The 19919-nt window shown below is 39.5% G+C and overlaps 2 protein-coding genes across 12 annotated transcripts in view; both read left to right on the top strand.

The window, feature by feature from the left end:
- Positions 1 to 13330, top strand: part of kif21a (kinesin family member 21A) — a 42135-nt gene extending 28805 nt beyond the window's left edge. For 3 of the 10 annotated variants that reach the window (XM_066666900.1, XM_066666904.1, XM_066666898.1), the window contains 11 exons: positions 587 to 641; positions 743 to 797; positions 1826 to 2019; positions 3219 to 3347; positions 6585 to 6721; positions 7301 to 7475; positions 7961 to 8125; positions 9208 to 9325; positions 9427 to 9597; positions 9862 to 10061; positions 11253 to 13330. In XM_066666900.1, the coding sequence (XP_066522997.1) occupies positions 587 to 641; positions 743 to 797; positions 1826 to 2019; positions 3219 to 3347; positions 6585 to 6721; positions 7301 to 7475; positions 7961 to 8125; positions 9208 to 9325; positions 9427 to 9597; positions 9862 to 10061; positions 11253 to 11343 (1490 nt within the window). In that variant the 3' untranslated portion in view covers positions 11344 to 13330. Of the gene's footprint in view, positions 1 to 586; positions 642 to 739; positions 798 to 1825; positions 2020 to 3218; positions 3348 to 6584; positions 6722 to 7300; positions 7476 to 7960; positions 8126 to 9207; positions 9326 to 9426; positions 9598 to 9861; positions 10062 to 11252 lie in introns of all 10 variants that reach the window. The other 7 variants (XM_066666899.1, XM_066666903.1, XM_066666897.1 and 4 more) reach the window with 5 other exon arrangements.
- Positions 13331 to 19663: 6333 nt separating this feature from the next.
- cpne8 (copine VIII) overlaps positions 19664 to 19919 on the top strand; it is a 45403-nt gene continuing 45147 nt past the window's right edge. Inside the window, exon 1 of one of the 2 annotated variants that reach the window (XM_066667841.1) lies at positions 19664 to 19909. In XM_066667841.1, the coding sequence (XP_066523938.1) occupies positions 19806 to 19909 (104 nt within the window). In that variant the 5' untranslated portion in view covers positions 19664 to 19805. The remainder of the gene's footprint in view (positions 19910 to 19919) is intronic. The other variant, XM_066667840.1, reaches the window with a different exon arrangement.

Below are 19919 nucleotides of genomic sequence, written 5' to 3'. Positions count from 1 at the left end.
GTGCATGAGGCGTACTACTGTCAGGCTTCCCATCATCTATCCCCACTCCTTTCCTCCCTCCTACTTCATGTCAGTTCCTTCCACTTCTACATGTGCTACAGCCTCGTAATTACCTAAAAATATGCAAATTGTTAACATTAGCTACAGTCCCATGCCCAAAGCAGTTAATAGTGAACAAATAATTCCACATTAGCTAGTACATACATAATGAGAATTGTGTTAGGTGTCACATACTAATGTTTCTTGTTGCTTCTTGAGACTCATTCTAAAGTTTCTTCACGCCTCACCTTCCTTCATTGTAACTAAAATTAACTTGGACAGCTCATCTTCTGGATGCAGCTGGACAATATGGACCCATGTTTCAAAGCAGCTGATAAAAAAACAAGCATGGCAGTGTTGATCTCATTCAATGATTTGTCCTCATTTGCTTCCTTTAACAATTTATCTGACTTAAGGTGAGGTTGATTTTTATTTGACCCAAAATGTAGAGTAACATTTGGAGTTCTGTGAGAGAAGTTGTTATTCCATGCAATGGAAGAGTCTGTAATTATATTCATTTTCACCATTTTATTTATCCACTCTTTAGAGAATGGAGAGGACAGTAGCAGTGATGAGTCAACAAGTCCAGCACCGGATGGAAAGTAAGTCAGCAGATCAAACTTTCATATTTCATTTTGTTTGTGCTCAGGCTTTTGTGTATACCCCATATATGATAATAACATTTTGTCTTCTTACAAAGCAGCACCCTAGCCTCTGACCTCATGAAGCTTTGTGGAGAGACCAAGTCCAGGAGTAAGGTAAAACCTTTTGCAGTTGTATGTTAAATCACATGCCGTCATTAAATATACCAATATTTTTAATCAGTTTGTCTTATGAACTTTTGATTTATTTTCTCAAACAAAATCTGTTATTTTGAAAAATGCTAATTAATAAATAAAAAATTAATGAAGATAAACAAATTATTTTATTCTTTTATTTGTTTTTATCAACTAAGCTGTTTTTTTTTTTTCAACCTACTGTGAATTTCTAAATAAATTATGAGAAGTTTACTCAAATGACCAGCTATAATATTCATTCATTCATTATCTGTAAGCGCTTATCCAGTTCAGGGTCGTGGTGGGTCCAGAGCCTACCTGGAATCATTGGGCGCAAGGTGGGAATACACCCTGAAGGGGGCGCCAGTTCTTCACAGGGCAACACAGACACGCACACACATTCACTCACACACTCACACACCTACGGACAATTTTGAGTCACCAATCCCCCTACCAACATGTGTTTTTGGACTGTGGGAGGAAACCGGAGCACCTGGAGGAAACTCACGTGGACAAGGGGAGAAAACACACCAACTCCTCACAGACAGTCACCCGGAGCAGGCCCCTGGAGCTGTGTGACTGCGACACTACCTGCTGCGCCACCGTGCCGCCCACCAGCTATAATAATCTATCATAATTTGCTGCGAGGAACAGGAGACATTCCATTGTTCTCCCTCTTCTGCGTCTTGGCGCTGATACGTTTGTTCCAAAAGTTAGTTAATGTACTGTAGAGATGTGTAAAAAGTCACTGTCCATAAAAAAAAATTATCTCCATTTTTGTTATTTTATTACAGCATCCCAAGAACCAAGTAGCTGTGCTTTGTGTGTGTGTGTGAAATTTTCATTAAGAATCAAAAATATCTTTACAATATTTTCCATTACAAATAATGCATCATTGTTCTGTCTCAAGTAGCATTACAAATTTGGAAATACTTTAATTTAACAGCAACTATATACTGTTTTTTAGCTTTACATCTAATTCAGTATGGGTTTGTTGTGGGTTTGTACAGGCTCGCAGAAGAACCACCACTCAAATGGAGCTGCTTTATGCAAATAACTGTGACTCTGGCCCTGACACACCGAGTGGAGAGTTCAGTGGCCCTTTGCATCCAATGGCTGAAACACCCGAGGGGGACATGGAGACAGCCGGCAATACCGTCAGGGACTACATGGTCCCTGGATTGTCCACAAGGATGGGTAGCATGTAAGTTGAGTAGAAAGCTAATATTTCCAGTTTGCTTGCACTGACTGCTGCATGCACTTCTGCTTCTCAGCTTTCTTTTGCTTGGAGCATTTGCCAGTGACCAAGCTACTCCATTCCTTTATTTTGTAGATTAATATCCATGGTATGCTTATAATTTTGAATTTCCAGTCTTGGCAGTGCTGCTGTGCTTTCTGCAGTCTAAATTGTTAAAGATTGGAATCAAAAATGTAAAAAACAGAAAAACAAACATTTATCTTCTAAGGCTGGAACTAGTAAATGCATTTTCTGGCTAAAAAAAAAGTCACACACTAATATTTTACACTCATTGTACATTTTATCAGTTCCAAATACCAAACACTGTGTAGGTTCACCATTACAGACAGTAGCCGATCTGTTGCTCTGCATATGTTGTTAACCCCCCCTTTCACCCTGATCTTCAGTGTTTAAGACCACCACAGAGCAGGTGTTAATAGGGTAGTATATCATTTTCAGGATTGCAGTGACACTCACGTGGAGGCATGCTAGTGTGTTGCACTGGTAAAACACTTAGTACATGTGATTATACTAGGGCATTGCTTTGAAACATGCAAGCAGCCAACAAATCTAAAGCAAAAGAAATAAAACAGTAGGCACTTGTGCCACCTTAGTGACTGAAGGAGAATCCTATTACAGTTTAGTCTCAAAGTCCTCTGTGAGCTGACATTTTTATGCAAAGTAACAGATGACATATAAATTACACAAAAACATGCCCACAGTTACTAATTACACTGACTTGTGATTTCATTCATGTAAATGGCTGTTTAGTTATTTGCCAATGGAAGACTTAACAAGTCATTAGTAAGTATTTTTAATGATATCCAGTCAGCATATTGCATTTTTCACCCCACTGGAGGATTTGGAGAGATTCTTATTATGTTGTTATGCTTGATGTCGTTATAATGTGTTCACACAGTTAATTAGTTGTCTAGTGTCTGCTGTAAAGCTGATGTTTCAAATCTTGTTAGCAAAGTTTAATACTTATCTCATTGCTTGTTATCAGGTAACAGGTTTGTATTTTCAATTTGAATGTTTTGTTTATATTTCTTATATCTGTTTTGAATGCTGCTCATACTTTGGTGTTGTCATTTTATGTTCAGTGGATGTTTGTGTTTGTGTTTTATTTTATGTGTCTGTTACAACACTAATGGAACTAAAACTAGCAACTCTGGCCCCAGACCTCCAGCGGGGGTGGAAAAGAGAGTTCCGGAAGCATCTCCTCTCACCCGCAGGAAGACCTATGACAAGGGACAAGCAGCAGCCGACAGAGCTAAAGCCAAAGAAATAAAACAGTAAGAGCTAGTGCTACCTTACTGACCGGAGGAGAATCTGCAGCCATTTAATCTCAAAAAGGCCTCTGCCTTTGAGAGCTGACATGAAAAATACTACCCGCTTTAATTTGGTGGGATAGGAAGCAGCTCGCAAGACTCTGAATTTGAAATGTGTTGTTAAACCAAAGAATTTTCCTCTGAATGATTTTCCTCTGCTGTAGAAAAAGCATGTCTTCCTGGGTTGACCTTGCTTGATGTGAGAATCGCACCTAACAAGTCCTACACTGAATGTCTAATAATCCAGTTTATTAGGAATGAAAGACGCATTGGGCCACACACTACTTATTTAAATATTTTGGCATTCCCTAAGGATCATCCCCCAGGGGTGTAACGATACATAGATTTTTAGGTTCAGTACAAATTTCAATGTAATTTAGCCCAATTTTCAATATGTTCTGTGTTAAATGTTATAATAGAGCTTTGATTTTATATTAGATTGACTAGTTAGATTGATGTATATCAGGCCAGTCATTTGGGATCCTCTATCTCACACTTTACTCTGGTTGGACCCAAATGCATAGTATTTATTTTATTTTTTATTATTATTATTTTTTATTGACGGGGCACTTCTACAGTTAAACAGTTTGGTCAGATGAGGCATGTGCTTACACCTTTACACAGGCGAGCATGCAACATTGTTTTTTTTTTTTTTTTTGGTTTGTTTCTTTTTTTTATTTAACTAATATGCCAGTCATCAGCAGAAATGATAGACCTAGGCAAATCAGTGATAAAGTCCTTTGATTGCACTTTCAAATACGTTTCTGCCCTAATACCCAGCTGAAATCGTTACACCCTTATTAAGAAATTGTTATCCTCAAAGTAGGCTTTCCTGCAATGGTTATGGTAAAACAGCACTTCAAATGGAGCGATTATCTAGAGTCTGTAGCTCTGCACATTCAGTGTTAAACTTGCCAGTCAAGCCCTTCTGTTCAAATCAAATATTTGCCCAGCTCTGACATCTAAACCTACAGTGATATGTAGTGACCTGCACTAACTCTGTTTCTCTGGAGTCCTCCATAACAGACCAGCGCACCAGCTTGAGGTGAAGGGAAACATGGCTGAAAGCTCTTGGCTTCTTGAATGCCCTTCTTTTCTTTCTTTAGCAATAGCAGTCAAAGTTCAGAGAATATAGGAGCACGATGTTAGCTTTTGACCCTGTGGTATTTAGAATTAGACACATTGCATTAGCCTTGAGTTTTAGCTGGTCTGTGTGTCTCTGTGTGTGTCTGTGTGTGTGTGTGCGACTGCCTGCTTGCTCATGTATCTCTGAGGTGCCTCCCTCTCTCCCCCTCTACCCTGTAGGCAGTGTGTGGGCTCAGCAGGATATGTTCTCTCGTCTGAGTGCATGTTTCATGCAGCCAGATCCTGAGTGCAGGAATTATGGAGATGAGCCGAAACCGTGCAGCTAGGCAGTAGGACGAGAGCTAAGCTTAGAAAAGTCTACTCTCTAGTCCAGAAGTACTAGGCAAGCCAGGAATGATCTTTTTGCTGGTAAAAGCCATATACATTAAACATGACAATACGTTTAAAAAACATACAGTATCTATATATAAAGTAAAATAACAGGGATGTGGTGTTTTCAGAAAACATCACTGATGTCTTGCATGATTTTTAGAACAGATTACCTAAAGGTAAGCCAACCATTAAATTTATTCGGTCAATTCCTCCACCAGAACACCTGAATGTAATCAAATATATCTTGAAGTATTGATTAGCCCAAACAGGTATTGAGTTTTAATTATAAATGTTGAGCTGCCTAAACGAAAGGCTAATGAGCAGAAAATCAAAAGCTAAAATTTTCCTTAACTCAATGAAAACGTATTTATAATTTTATCATTTTAACACTTCAGACATATTTGTTATGTTTCATTATAAAGCTGTGTAAAATAAGAGACCTAAGTCCTACAGATTAAATTGGGCATGTCTTAAAATCTACAATTATAATAGAGTACGGTACAGTTGTGTTCCCTTATTAAAGGTACAAAACATGTTCCCTTGAGGATACCAGCACAGCGATAGCAAGAATATTGTACACTGACATGCAATGCTTTCAGGTCAGGCAGCTTGGTGGCACAACTGGCAGTGTCACTGTCACACAGCTCCAGTTTCCTGATGTTGTGGGTTAGTTTTCCAAGTCAGGTCACTGTCTGTGAGATATTTGCTATATTCTCTCCATGTTTACATGTATTTCAAGAAGTTGCTCCAGTTTCCTCACACTGTCCAAAAATCAAATGTTGATAAATGAATTGGCTTTTGAAGAGGTTCCCTAGGTGTGAATGTGTGATGTGATGGACTCATGCTCTTTTCAAGGTGTGTCCCTGCCCTTGTGCCCAATGATTTGGGTAGGCTCCGGACCCATCACAAGCTTTAATGTGATAAATTGGTTAAAGAAAAAGGAACGAAAGGCTTTTGAGTGTAGTAAGGTTCACACAAAAAAAGGTTGCATAATGTACAAACACACACATATACACACACTATAAAAATATTATTTCAAGGTTGGCTTAATATGTTTGGCAAATAAAATATAAATGAGCGAAATAAGCAGTCAACACCATGGCTGAGAGTTTCCTTTGAGACAGACAAATCAAAACAGGCAGGGTTTGTTACCAAAAAAAAAAAATAATAATAATTATAATAATTTTTTTCAATTATTGGGAAAAAAACCCTAAATCTAATTCAATCTAAAGAAGAGAGAAGGCTTAGGGGTTTAATTGATGACCAAAGGCTCTGTGTGTGTGTGAATGGGTGTGTTTATTACCTTTGCTATCCAGCAGATGTCTCTATTTGCACAAAAACTGTCCTTTTATCTAGTATCTTAAATGGAAGTAAAGTTTGGAAGTGTAGCTGTGTTTTTCTTTTGCTTCTTATTAGCTTCTTATAGATTCTTTCTTCACCAAAGGCACAAGTGTCATGTTTTCAGCGAAAAGGTCTGATATATATATTTTCTAAAGTTATATTTAGTTTATTACATCCATGTCATTGTGGTATTCATTTTATTGCTTTTTGTTGGCTTCCTGTTGCAGCATGTGGCTGAATGGCTGGAAGTTGTGCATATGCATTCATGCATGCGGCACTCTAGTGTTATCTGAAAATGAATTGGTCAGTGTGTTAACTACAGCTTCCGATGATGTTTTCTGACTGATGTGTGTGTGTGTGTGTGTGTGTGTGCGCGTGTGCATGTGTGTTTCTGTTTCTTAGAGGGGTGATAAACCCAGTTCCCATGTCGAAGAGCAGCCGTGGTGGTACTCTACAGTGTGTGCATGTGGCTGAGGGCCACAACAAAGCTGTGCTATGTGTGGACTCTACGGATGATCTCCTCTTCACTGGATCCAAAGGTCTGTCTGGCTTCACTTTCTGATGTTGATGTCCAGGTGACCCCTGACTGACCTTGTACACTTTTCAATTCAAAATCAGTGCCTGATGTAATAAGCAAGGGGTTCACTAAATTCATGCTGTAGAACCAGATTCCAACACAGATTAGTGGTTTCCCTACTCAAAATATCAAAGCTGGAGTTTTTCAAAAGAGTTGAATAAAGTGTGTCTAAGCAGGAATTATTCCAACTGGGCACCCATACAAGTCTTCTCCAGTAAGTTTCAGGCACACACAGAATTTATTCAACCTGAAAAAAACATGTGTGATGTGTAAAAGTGGCAAAAATGCAGCTTAAGTACCAATGCGTTTTCGTCTTCATAAATATGCATACGAGGAATGCACAAAAAATGGAGTGGAGATATTGGAAGTACTGCTGACTACATATTATGCTTATTATAGTTTAAGCAACTAGCAGAAAGTGGTTACATATAAATGTTTTTGTTTTTACCTCTGTATTTTCTCTTGTGTTATGTAGGTTTTTCCACTGTAAACCTTTATGCGTTTTGCTAATTAGTGCATTGTTTGTTCTCTTGTTCCTCAGACCGCACCTGTAAAGTGTGGAACCTGGTGACTGGACAGGAGATCATGTCTCTGGGTGGCCATCCCAACAATGTAGTGTCTGTGCGCTACAGCTCCAGCCTGGTCTTTACCGTCTCCACCTCCCACATCAAGGTCTGGGATATCCGTGATTCAGCCAAGTGCATTCGCACACTTGCGTGAGTTTTCTTTGCCTTTTCAGCAGAAAGTGCTTTAATACAGCTGTCATTTAAAAAGGTGGGAATACATCAGCAGTAAACCTGCATACGACTGTTGGCTTGATTAATCAGAAAATTCTCATCTTTATCTGTATCTAAGAACTTTAATAGTGTATTTTATTAAACTAGCATTTATTTATTTTTCATCATTTTATCATTCTGTTTACATTGAGTTTAATTCACATATACAGTTAGTTAGTCCTGTACATACATGTATATGAGCTGAGCTGATCAATAACTTATCTTTTTCATTATGTAACATCAAGTGTGCTGGTGATATACTAATTATATGTACATTAAATTATACAAGCCACACACACTTATTGACAAGATAAACCATTTTTAAGACTTCTGCACACTACTACAAATACATATTTATAGACTCAGTTTTAAAGCTGTATAAATTACCCATTTTTTTCCTGAATGGTACTGTTTCTTGTTCTTAGATCTTCTGGTCAGGTGAGCACAGGTGATGCTTGTGCAGCCACCACTAATCGCACAGTCACTATCCCTACTGGAGAGAACCAGATCAACCAGATTGCTCTCAACCCAACAGGCACAGTGCTTTATGCAGCAGCCGGAAACTCGGTCCGTATGTGGGACCTCAGGAGGTATATACTTGTACTAACTCAATTTTTAAACTTGTCTAGATATAGTATACACCAGTTTATAGGGATTACAAGATTATATCCACCAACAGGTTTAGTGGATTACACTGATATCAGTCTAGGGGTGGCATATTTAAGGCAGCAAATTAATATTCAGTTCTTGAATTCGATGTTAGAGGCTGGAAAATGTTCAAGTGGAAGGATCTGATTGACGTTGCCAAGAGTCAAATTGTGATGGTCATAATGTTTTGGTCTTGTGGGGCATTCCACATTTGCTATGGTTAGTACATGCCTATAGTACCTATTCTGTTTACCTTGTTTATTATTTAAACTGGGTGGCACGGTGGCACAGCAGGTAGTGTCTCAGTCACACAGCTCCAACCTGGAGGTTGTGGATTTGATTCCCGCTCCGGGTGACTGTCTGTGAGGAGTTGGTGTGTTCTCCCAGTGTCACGTGGGTTTCCTCCCACAGTCCAAAAACACACATTGGTAGGTGGATTGGTGACTTAATAGTGTCTGTAGGTGTGAGTGTGTGAGTGAATGTGGGTGTGTCTGTGTTGCCCTGTGAAGGACTGACGCCCCCTCCAGGGTCTATTCCTGCCTTGTGCCCAATTATTCCAGGTAGGATCTGGACCCACCGTGACCCTGAACTGGATAAGTGGTTACAGATAATGAATGAATGAATTATTTAAACTTTTCAGTAATAACAATCCATAATATTAAGAAACCGTATGAGACACCCGAGGCCTTGAAGTTGTTCCACATGTGCTGTTAATTTTTTTTAGCTGCTGAAATATATTTCTGGGACATATAATTGCAGGAGAAGGAAAAAGATTCTTAACTTTCAATGGAAGTCAATGTAAAAAGATTAATTTATTCCATGTAATTTTGGATCATTTCTATTGATCCATTCATCATGAAATGTTCACACAATGCGAAGAGCAGTTGCTGCATTCGAATGATGTAGTAAAAAAAGTAACAATGGACATACCGTTTCAGTGCACAATGATTGCCTCCGCAGGTATAGCAATATCAGTGTCACTGATTTTCATTTTTATAGTTGATGTCTTTGTCTTGTCCTTCAGGTTTGTATCAACTGGAAAGCTCACAGGTCACCTTGGACCAGTCATGTGTTTGACAGTGGATCACTCTGGTAATGGCCAGGATCTGGTCATCACTGGCTCCAAAGACCACTACATCAAGGTATGTTTTGTGGGTGCCTTTGTGCTACGGCCTGTTTGGTAAATGTTGAAAATGTTTTTATAAGTGCAATACTTTTTGATGAACTAATTTGTTTTTTGTAGATGTTTGATGTGACAGAAGGCGCTCTAGGCAGCATTGGACCTACACATAACTTTGAGCCTCCACATTATGATGGTATAGAGTCTTTAGTTGTGCAGGGGGACTGCCTTTTCAGTGGCTCTCGAGACAACGGCATCAAGAAATGGGATCTGGCTCATAAAGACCTACTGCAGGTAAGTCGATAAATCAATATGACGTTGGGTGTAAGTTAGAGTGAAGATTACTGTTCAGTCAAGCAGTAAGTGAATTCTGTCAATCAAAGAGTGAGGCACTGCGTATAACTCTAAATGATGGAAGAAAATCAATGATAGAGTTAGGAGAGAGCAGGAATCTGTTACAGAATGCTCTCTTTATGTCAGTATATGTGTTGGAGTAGAAAAAATAATTGAAATTTTAAATGAAAAATGGTGTGTGTGTGTGTGTGTGTGTTGGAGCAGCAGGTACCTAATGCCCATAGGGACTGGGTGTGTGCTCTGGGTGTGGTGCCTGGCTCTCCAGCTCTGCTGAGTGGTTGTAGAGGAGGAGTTCTCAAACTCTGGCACACGGACACACTGAGTGTGATCGGAGAACTACGGGGCCATGAGAGCCCCATCAACAGCATCTCTACCAACAGCAGCTTACTGTTCACAGCATCTGAGTGAGTAACACACACACACACACACATACACACACACACACACACATTTTCATTATACACCAGAAGAGTGTTTTTCAGTTGAATCTCTGCCCTGTATGTTTTAAAGTTTGTCTTCCAGCACCTGCACATGTACACTTTGGATAAATCAGTTCACAAAACAATAGTTGCCTTTATGATATGTACCACATGGAAACACACCACTTGTGTAGCTTTTGGTAGAAAGAATCACAGCAATTAAGTATATTTGTTGCCAAGTTCAAGGCTTTTTTTCCTCACACATTTCTTGCTGAATTCTGATATACATAGCAGTACAAAGTCATTATAATCTGCTCTGTAATCTCACACTCATGTTTTGGTGTGAAAAGCTACACTTTTTTTCAGCTTTTTTTAAGCTTTTTCACTGCACATGAAGTAAAATGACCTTATTTAGTCTGTAAAGACAAAAGATATCAGTTCAGTGTTGATCACACTGTGTACATATGGATTATGAAGTGAGTGTAAGGAATTATTGAAGTAAACAGCGTGCATCATCTTTTCGGCTGAAAAGAAGCTCATAGCTGTCATCTAAACACAACAACACCAAAATAGAATAATTATTTGCACTGGATCGATTTCCAGAGCCCTACATTTCACACAATTGTCCTGTTTATAACTTAGGAGCCATAGATATTTTACATAATTGGTTAGGCTTCTTTCTATGCGTCAGCCTCCGCAGGGACATTAAGTGTTTTAAACCCGTGCTTATATAAATAAATAAAGAACAATGTGTAGGCTTAGTTAAAAACAAACTGAAACGACCTTCAAATAAACAACAAATTAACCAATTAAGAAATGACACCAAGAGGACACTGGAGGAAAGCCATTTGGCAATGAATTTACACCCAAGAACATTTTAGCCTGAAAAAAACTGACTTTCAGCATCTCCTCAACTCTCCACAGCACTTTATTCCCATTGACACACCTTTGTTTGAGGAATATTATGTAGTATCTGCCCTGCCTGAGTTTGTGCAGCTCAGGACTCAGCACAGCATGTGCACAGCATCTAGCGAGACTGTGTCCCTCCCTCCCCCAGAGGCAATAATATAAATAAAATGTGTACTTTTTAATTAAAGTGTGGTTACAATACACTATGCACGATGGGGGTTCTACATGTCTGCAAATGAATTATTTTCTCCCTGCTTTTCTGTGCAGTGATCGGACCGTGAAGATATGGCGAGCGAGAGGAGGACTGGACAGCACTACTGATATGACAGACACAGCTGATGAGGCTCCTAGCAACTGACTGTCCCCTCGGGTCACTGATCATTACTGAAGTGACAGCACGGCTAATGTACCTATTGCACTTTGACTTCGCCCACTAAACCTGGACGTCTGATTAATACAGAGACCCTTGGCTGAGGAGAAACGCCTGAATGATAGAAGATTTAAAAAGACTGATATGTGCTACTTGTTTTCATTTATTTTATTATTTTTTTTATTATTATTTTGGAGGTCTCTAATTCTGTGTCTTAATATTGTGACAATGCTATGGGAGATAGCTGTGACGTGCACCACTCACTGCAAAATAAAGTTCCTTCAGATGTTTTCAATGTTGATCTTATTAACCACTGAGAGAACCCTGCTGTACAGGGTTTTGTTGGACACAAGAAGAGAAAAATCCGGACGCTCTGTAGCTGGCTCCAGTGGTGGTCCGGGTCTCTGAGCTTATACAGAGGACTGTGGACCTGACGCTTTATGCATATGATGCATATCAAGTAACTAGCTTTTGCGTGAAATGGACTAACTGGAATCACCATGCCCTTAAATCTGTGTCTGTCTGTATCCGCTATAGATTTGGCACCTGTTAATCATCGGTGACCAAAGTGTAAATCTCTACTACAATCGTAACGTTAGGAATTCCAGTAACAATGCATTCTTTAGAAATAGAACGATCTTATATATCTCTCTCAATCTCTTTCTCTCTTAAACCTTCTTTCTGTAATTCTATTCTTTTTCTTATTTTCCTCCTACTTCCCTGCCATATTTTGATTGCTTGTTCTTTCTCTTCTTTCTAAATTTTTGAGTTTGTCCCTCTCTTTACCTCTCTCCTTCTCTCTCTTCATTTTCCTTTTCTCACTTGATCTCTTCCCCTGCCCTATCTTTTTAACTAGACTTCTTTCTTTTCTCTCTACCTCTTTTATTATTTGTTCTTTAGTTCAGCCTTTCTCCTCCCTATTTTCTTCTTTCCTAATGATTTGGTTGCGCTCTCTCTCTCTCTCTCTCTCTCTCTCTCTCTCTCCTATTTCTGTCTGCACGTCTCACTAGTTAGCCCTCTTTATACACACTCACTCACTTTCTTAGTGTTGAAGTATTATTGATCACTCCTCAGTGCTCTTTATGACAGCTCATGTGTTAATGTCCTTGATGACTGTCTTTCACTTACCTTTAAGCTTGTCTATAGCCTTCTCTTAAGTGTGAGTGGGGTCCTACTAGCATAAATACACCTACTAGTTTCTTCACTGAGATTATTTATGTGGATGTAAGGGGAAAAGACATATTTATCATTGTGCCTGTAAGCCTGAACTGTCGAGACCAGTGGTGTTTTCAGACCTGACCTATCTGCTGACTTACCTGTTCACCTGTTTCTGTCAAATATCCATTACATTTTCATCTGTACATGGTTATGTGTGGCATAAATAGACTACTCATATACAGCCTTATGTATTACAGTTTAGTAGTATGATGTGTAATTGTAGGCCTTAATGGAAAACTTCACTCAAAAATCATAAAATGGCTTAATAGTAAATGCTGGTTGTATGGTTATGTATATCCCTAATGCCATTCTTTCTCATTCATTCTAACAATATTAGAATTTTGGGTGAAGTGTTCCTTAAACTTGTCAAGTCTGGCTCTTCTTAAGCTTGACTCAGAAGCCGTAGACCAGGATTTGGGAATGCTATTTTAGGTTGAACAGAAATGGCATAGCAATGATAGGAACCATCTCATTTAAAGCTTTAACCCCATGTGAGCTAGTCCTGTCTAGTGATGGCCTGTCTTACTCTGGACACATTGGAACTGGATGAATATATGAAGTCCTGAATGTTCATTGGAGTTTTAGCTGGCTGACCCCTTTAGCAATTTGAATGTCAGATGCCACATGAATTAAATGCCATCTGTCAAAAAACATTCTTGCCAGTCATCTGTGTTTCTTATTGAAGGGTGAAATTGTGAGACTGAGAATTTGATACAGTAGACAGTGCGAGATTTACACACAGACCTACGCAAAGTATTTATGTAAAGTACTGTGTAAAAAGCTATTCTATACCATTAGGTTATACTGTTTTCAGGAGATTTTATAAAGGAGATTACTAACGAGACAACCCACTTTGTTTAAAAATGATGTGGTGTTGGATCCCCAACAACCCAAAAAAAAAAAAAAAAAAGAAAAAAAAAAAAAGCAAATCAAGCACATGGTGTTCTTGAAAGAATGCACTGGACCAAGATCCTTCCTTTCAAAATCATTTAACATGTTTGGGGTTAATGGGATTATGTGATGCAGACAATGCAAACAACTTTGTTTGATCCTTTTTCCAGACGCTGAGTAACTTAACTGACTTACTGGAAATGAAATGCAGGTTGATAGGCTGTCTCTAATGTTTGCAAAGCACTGTAAATGTGTGCATTGTTAACATGGAATATACTGCTGTGCAGGCCTAAAGCAGATTTTGTGTCAGGAATTGTACCTTGCTTGATATCTACAGCAGTAAGATATCCACTGGAGGGAAGTATTAGAAATCTGTCGCTTCTTGTGACAGTCTGGTTGATCTCATCTGTTCTGATATGCCATTCATGGGTGAGTGTGTGTGTGTGTGTACCAGGGATAGATCAGGTTTTGAGGACAAAAACCTGTTTACAGACTCACAATGTAGGACTTGTTTATCTAATGTACAAACCCCATTTCCTGAAAAGCTGGACACTGCCTAAAAATGAAATAAAAACTAATCTGTAATTCGTTAATACACTTGAACTTTTATTTAGCAGACAGGAAGACAGAAAGAATGCACGTTGTTTACAGGGACAAACTTAACTCTATATAAAATCAAGTTACATTTAGTGCCTGCAACACTAAAAAAATGAGAGACAGCAGCACATTTACCTCTGGGTCATATCGGCTTTGTTTTTTTTAATAACACTTTTTAATGGTTTGGGAGTGGAAGATACTAGTTGTTGCAGTTTTGGGCTGCTCTACACTCTGGTTGCAGTTGTCTGATCATGTGCCATACATTTTCAATAAGAGACAGATGTTTACTGCAGGCAGGTCTGTCAAGTATGCACATTCTGTTTACAAAGCCACACTGTTGTTGTAACTTGTGCAGAATGAGGCCTGGCAACGTCCTGCTAAAATAGACATGAACTTCCTGGGAGAAGATGTCAGTGTCTGGTTTGAGCACAGAACACATTTTCACTTTCTTTCTCAGATGATTTGGGCCCAGAGAACTCACCAGGGTTTCGGAGCAAAATAAATAAATGGCTTCTTTACATTCTACAGTTTCAGTCTGCATTTCTTGATGCAGTGGTGGACTTAACTGACAGCGATTTTCCCAAACACTCCAGAACTCATGTGGCTAACAATGCCCTAACCCTGAGGGCTCAATGATTACGGACATTCAGAAACGGTTTCCACACTTTTTTCTTGATTTCCCTGGAATCCCTGAGCCTTTTCATGATATTATGAACTGTAGATGGTAATTGAGCAATAATTCTTCAGAGTCTTGTGCTGAGAAACAGTGTTAATGATAGTGCAGTTATACAGTTGGGCACAAAATGGTGATTCATGACCCCGTCTCACCTGGAAAGACTCAGTGGTCATGATTTCACCTGTTATCAGTTAAACTGAATAATGTGGAACCTTCCAGAACAGTGTTACTTGTATAAAATTTTCAATCTTATTTTATTTGTTTATTTAGAGGCACCACATATTGTTGGCTGTTATATTTACAAAATACCAATTAGGTTTGTCACCTAAACTATTATCAATGATAATATCTTCTTTGTACATTTATCAGTTAAATATAAGCTCAAGCAATATAACAAATTAAAATGTATAGCTTTTATGCATTAAATGCAAAGTGTTCCAACTTTTCAGGAAATGGGGTTTGTAAATGATTACATTTTTAGGGTGAAGACATGTTTTAGGGTTAGATTTAGGCTACGAATAGTTATGAGTAAGGTAAGGGTCTACAGGTGCTGGTCATAAAATTAGAACATCGTGAAAAAGTTGATTTATTCCATTAATTCCATTCAAAAATAAAACTTGTATATTATACTCATTCATTACACACAGACTGATATATTTCAAGTGTTTATTTCTTTTAATTTGATGATTATAACTTACAACTGCTGAAAACCCCAAATTCAGTATCTCAGAAAATTAGAATATTACTTAAGACCAATACAACAACAACAAAAAAGGATTTTTAGAAATGCTGGCAAATGCAGCAATGCGGCGTGGCATGAAGTCAATCAGTCTGTGGCGCTGCTTATATGTTGTGAGAGCCCAAGTTTCTCTGATAGTGGCCTTCAGCCTTTCTGCATTGTTGGGTCTGGCGTATTGCATCTTCCTTTTCAAAATCCCCTTTAGATTTTCTACGGGGTTAAGGTCAGGTGAGTTTGCTGGCCAATTAATAACAGGGAGACCATGGTCCTTAAACTAGGTATGGTATCTCTGGCACTGTGTGCAGGTGCCAAGTCCTGCTGTAAAATGAAATCTGCATCTACATAAAGGTGGTCAGCAGCAGGAAGCATGAAGTGCTCTAAAACATCCTGGTAGATGGCTGTGTTGATCTTGGACCTCAGAAAACACAGCAGACCAACACCAGCAGATGACATGGCACCCCAAACCATCACTGACTGTGGAAACTTTACATGGGACCTCAAGCAACGTGGATTCTGTGCCTCTCCTCTCTTCCTCCAGACCCTGGGACCTTGATTTCCAAAGGAAATGCAAATTTTACTTTCATCCAAGAAGCAGCAGTCCAGTCCTTTTTGGAAGCAAGACGCTTCCGATGCTGTCTCTTGTTCAAGAGTGGCTTGACACAACGAATGCAACAGTTGAAACCCATGTCTTGCATACGTCTGTGTGGTGTTGGTTCTTGACACATTGACTTCAGCTGCAGTCCAGTCTTTGTTTATCTCCCCCACAATTTTGAATGGATTTTGTTTCACAACCCTCTCCAGGGTGCGGTTATCCCTATGGTGTGTACACTTTTTTTCTACCACATCTTTTCCTTCCCTTCGCCTCTCTATGAATGTGCTTGGACACAGAGTTCTGTGAACAGCCAGCTTCTTTACCAATGACCTTTTGTGTCGTGCCCTGCTTGTGTAAGGTGTCAATAGTCATCTTTTGGACAACTGTCAAGTCAGCAGTCTTCCCCATGATTGTGTAGCCTAGAGAACTAGACTGAGAGACCATTTAAAGGCCTTTGCAGGTGTTTTGAGTTAATGAGCTGATTAGAATGTGGCACCAGGTGTCTACAATATTAAACCTTTTCATAATATTCTAATTTTCTGAGAAACTGAATTTGGGGTTTTCATTAGTTGTCAGTTATAATCATCAAATTAAAAGAAATGAACACTTGAATCATATCAGTCTGTGTATAATTAATTATTATTATATACAAGTTTCACTTTTTGAATGGAATTACCGAAATAAATAAACTTTTCCATGATATTAGTTCCTGTGACACAGAGTTGTGTTTCAAGGCTCAGTTTTGTGGAGAACTGAAATGTGCATATTTCTCTTTTCTGAAGACACCTTAATCTGTGTTATCCATCAGTGTGCAGGTGCTCCTCTCCTGTCCCATTTGCCGCTCAATATTATCATAATGTGGTTGCACCTGGCTTCAGAACAATGCCATGACTGGATAAAAGGCAGACAAGAATAGCAGCCTGGCAACTGCTGGTTGTGAGAGGCTTTTGTGGCGAGGTGCTCTCAATAAAAGAATGAAAATCATGGTGAAATATTTATCATCCAGCTTCACTTGTGACGAGTTCATTCTCTCAGAAGACATTCTTTCATTTCGGTCTAGGGGTAATGCCCAAATGCACATGAAAACATGACATATCACCATTGTTTTTACTCGTCCGAATAGCTCCATTATTAAAGATGAAAGAACAAAAGGCATTTTCTCTGCTAGAAGTTTCTCTGAGCTGTCAAAGTATTCTCTGCATCATCATCATTGTCATCATCTATGGATTTTTATCTGTGTATTTTTGTCATTTCTGACTCTGAGGTCCTAACAGATGAAAGGTTAATAATGCATTAGCCCCAGTCTATTCCATTAAAACATACAGTAGTGCAACAAAATGACTAGATCTATTTTAAGCCTGGACAAACCACTCCTGCCCTTAGGGAACCACAGGGGTCTCCCGGATGCACTTCATTAAGACTCATCATCCTGTATGGGATTTATTAGAACAATCTCCTATTCACATAATTCCTTTAGAGTGTCTGCCCTCTGTTGTGTCTGCATTTTATTTTTTATGTCAATCCCAGTTGGATTTATTAGATAACAACAGAATTACTGTATTTCAGTGTTACACATGCAAAGAATTTGTGGTGATGATTGCACACTTGTATGACAAAACATATTCAAGAAATAAATAAGTAAGTCATGAAAAATAAAAAAACTGTAAAAATACATTTAATAAAAATAGACTAAAGGGATCCAGGTGAAGGCAGCCACTATGTATTTAGTGGAATGGTGGGCTACAGCAGTATAAACACAAGCCACTATTTAAACCTCCATAACCATCACTGTATGATTGTTAATCTAGAAACAGACTGCTACTGAACAGAAAATACAGTAAACTCTTGTCTCTGTAATACTGCAGTGTGCATGTGTTCCTGCTTTAGTTCCTCTGGGTATTGACAGGTACTGAGCACTTCACCGCACTCAGAAAAACATCCAGATGCTTTGCCTAATTTTGCTGCATGCTTATGAAAGCCTCTTGCAATTTTATTACATACTTTAAGAGGGGTTCTGTCCCCCTTTCCTGCAGTAACAGCCTGTATTCTATAGGAGGATTTTACCCTGGATGTGAGTGATTTAAAGACATTAAGCTGCAAAAACATTAGTGAGGTCAGGTCACATACTGATGTTGGATAATAACAAAACTACGATTCTTGAGATGTGCCAAACACCCTTTGCACATATGTGGTTGTGTATGTGATCACATGGGTTAGATGGACAGACATCCTCTGCATAGTTTTCTATGTAAATGTTAGCCCAATCAATTTTTACTATTTCTCAGTTCAACAATTTTTGATTTCAGAAGTGTAACTGAGAAATAACTAATTTAGAAAACTGCTCATCAAACCTTTTTTCTGAAATCAAGGGGTTTAGCAATGAGTTCTTGTCTCCTTTAAAGTAAGTCTCTACTTTTCTGGAAGGACCAACATTTTATGTTGGAAAATCTCTGTGACACACTCAACTACAAAAGCATTAATGAGGTCAGATACTGATGTTGAATGATTATTTCTGAATCACAAACACCACTCTAACTAATCCCAAACTGTTGTATGGAGCTCCATCTCCCCAGAGTACATAGTTCCACTACTCTACCGCCTAGTACTGGGAGGCTTTATACCCATCTGATGCCTGGCTTTGGGCATGCTTGAGTTAGTCTAACTGCTTCATAGCATCTCATTTCATCTCATTTGATGTGTTTGTATGAAGAGTTACACTAAATGTGTCCACAACTAGTGCACTTTTTAGACAAATGATGTCTACAAAATTGTGGACTTAAATATGTTGGTTTGTGACCCAGCTATAATTAATTAAAATATATTTATATAAATTTTAAACAAAACAAAACGCCTGTTTTACATGTCCATGTGGTGTTTTTATAGCACATTAAGGCAATCAGGGTTTCTATAAACCTAGAGAACCAATCCCATCAACTCTGGCACTGGGCATTGAACTGCAGAGAGTCAGAGGGGAGACAGATGTTGGAATTAATAACGTACAGTCTATTATTATACAGTTTGTTATGATCAATTTTCAGAATATTTCTAAAAGCAGGAATCTTTCTGAACTGGATAACTTAAATCCACAGTGTCAAAATGAGGACTGGCCGTGTTGGATTCTTCTCATCTGCTCCAGCTGAACAGGCTTCATTTCTGGCTCAAGTTCTCTGGTTAATCTAGAACTCCTACTTCATGAAATCCCCCGCAGACGTGCATGATGGAAAGAGGCCATTACGCATGGCTGGGTCAGAGGCCATCTCTCTCTCTCTCTCCGGATGAGACACAGATGAGTCACTCGTGACTCTCTTTCACACTGTCTTTCATGTTCACCGAAGTCTTTGAAAGCCGTTGCGCGAGACAGAACGCCAGGCACGAGCACATTCTCTGATGTAAATGAAGCGCTCATGAACGCGGCTTTACTGCGGCTCTAATCACGTGCGTGCGCGCGGCGTGTTTACACGCTGCAGTCTTGCACTCCTTAAAGAGCGAAGGGGAAGCCTTCGTCACGTGAGCGCGCGCACCGCAGTGGTGGACTCGGCACTCCCCCCTCCCCGTTCTCGCGCGCGCTGAGCCGTTGTGTTGATTCGCCGGAATTCTCTCGCGCTTCACTGGCCCGCTCGCCTGTGACGTAGCGCCGTGACTCGCCCTCGGCGGCAGCAGCGCGCGCGCCTCGCGGAGTCCGCGATGGAAAGCGCGCGCCCGCACGCAGAGCTGTGACAGCGGCGGGAACCTGCAGCATGTGCGCAGCCAGCGCCTTCCACAACATGGCGAGCATCGGCGAACTGGACCCGCTCACCGCCGCCGTGCCCGCCACCAAAGTGGAGATCACCGTCTCGTGCAGGTGAGTGTGG

The sequence above is a fragment of the Hoplias malabaricus genome, chromosome 4, assembly GCF_029633855.1.
Source record: "Hoplias malabaricus isolate fHopMal1 chromosome 4, fHopMal1.hap1, whole genome shotgun sequence".
In the NCBI taxonomy this organism is placed as follows: domain Eukaryota; kingdom Metazoa; phylum Chordata; class Actinopteri; order Characiformes; family Erythrinidae; genus Hoplias; species Hoplias malabaricus.
Note: the sequence above shows the minus strand (reverse complement) of the source record. Positions and strands in the feature narration are given on the sequence as shown.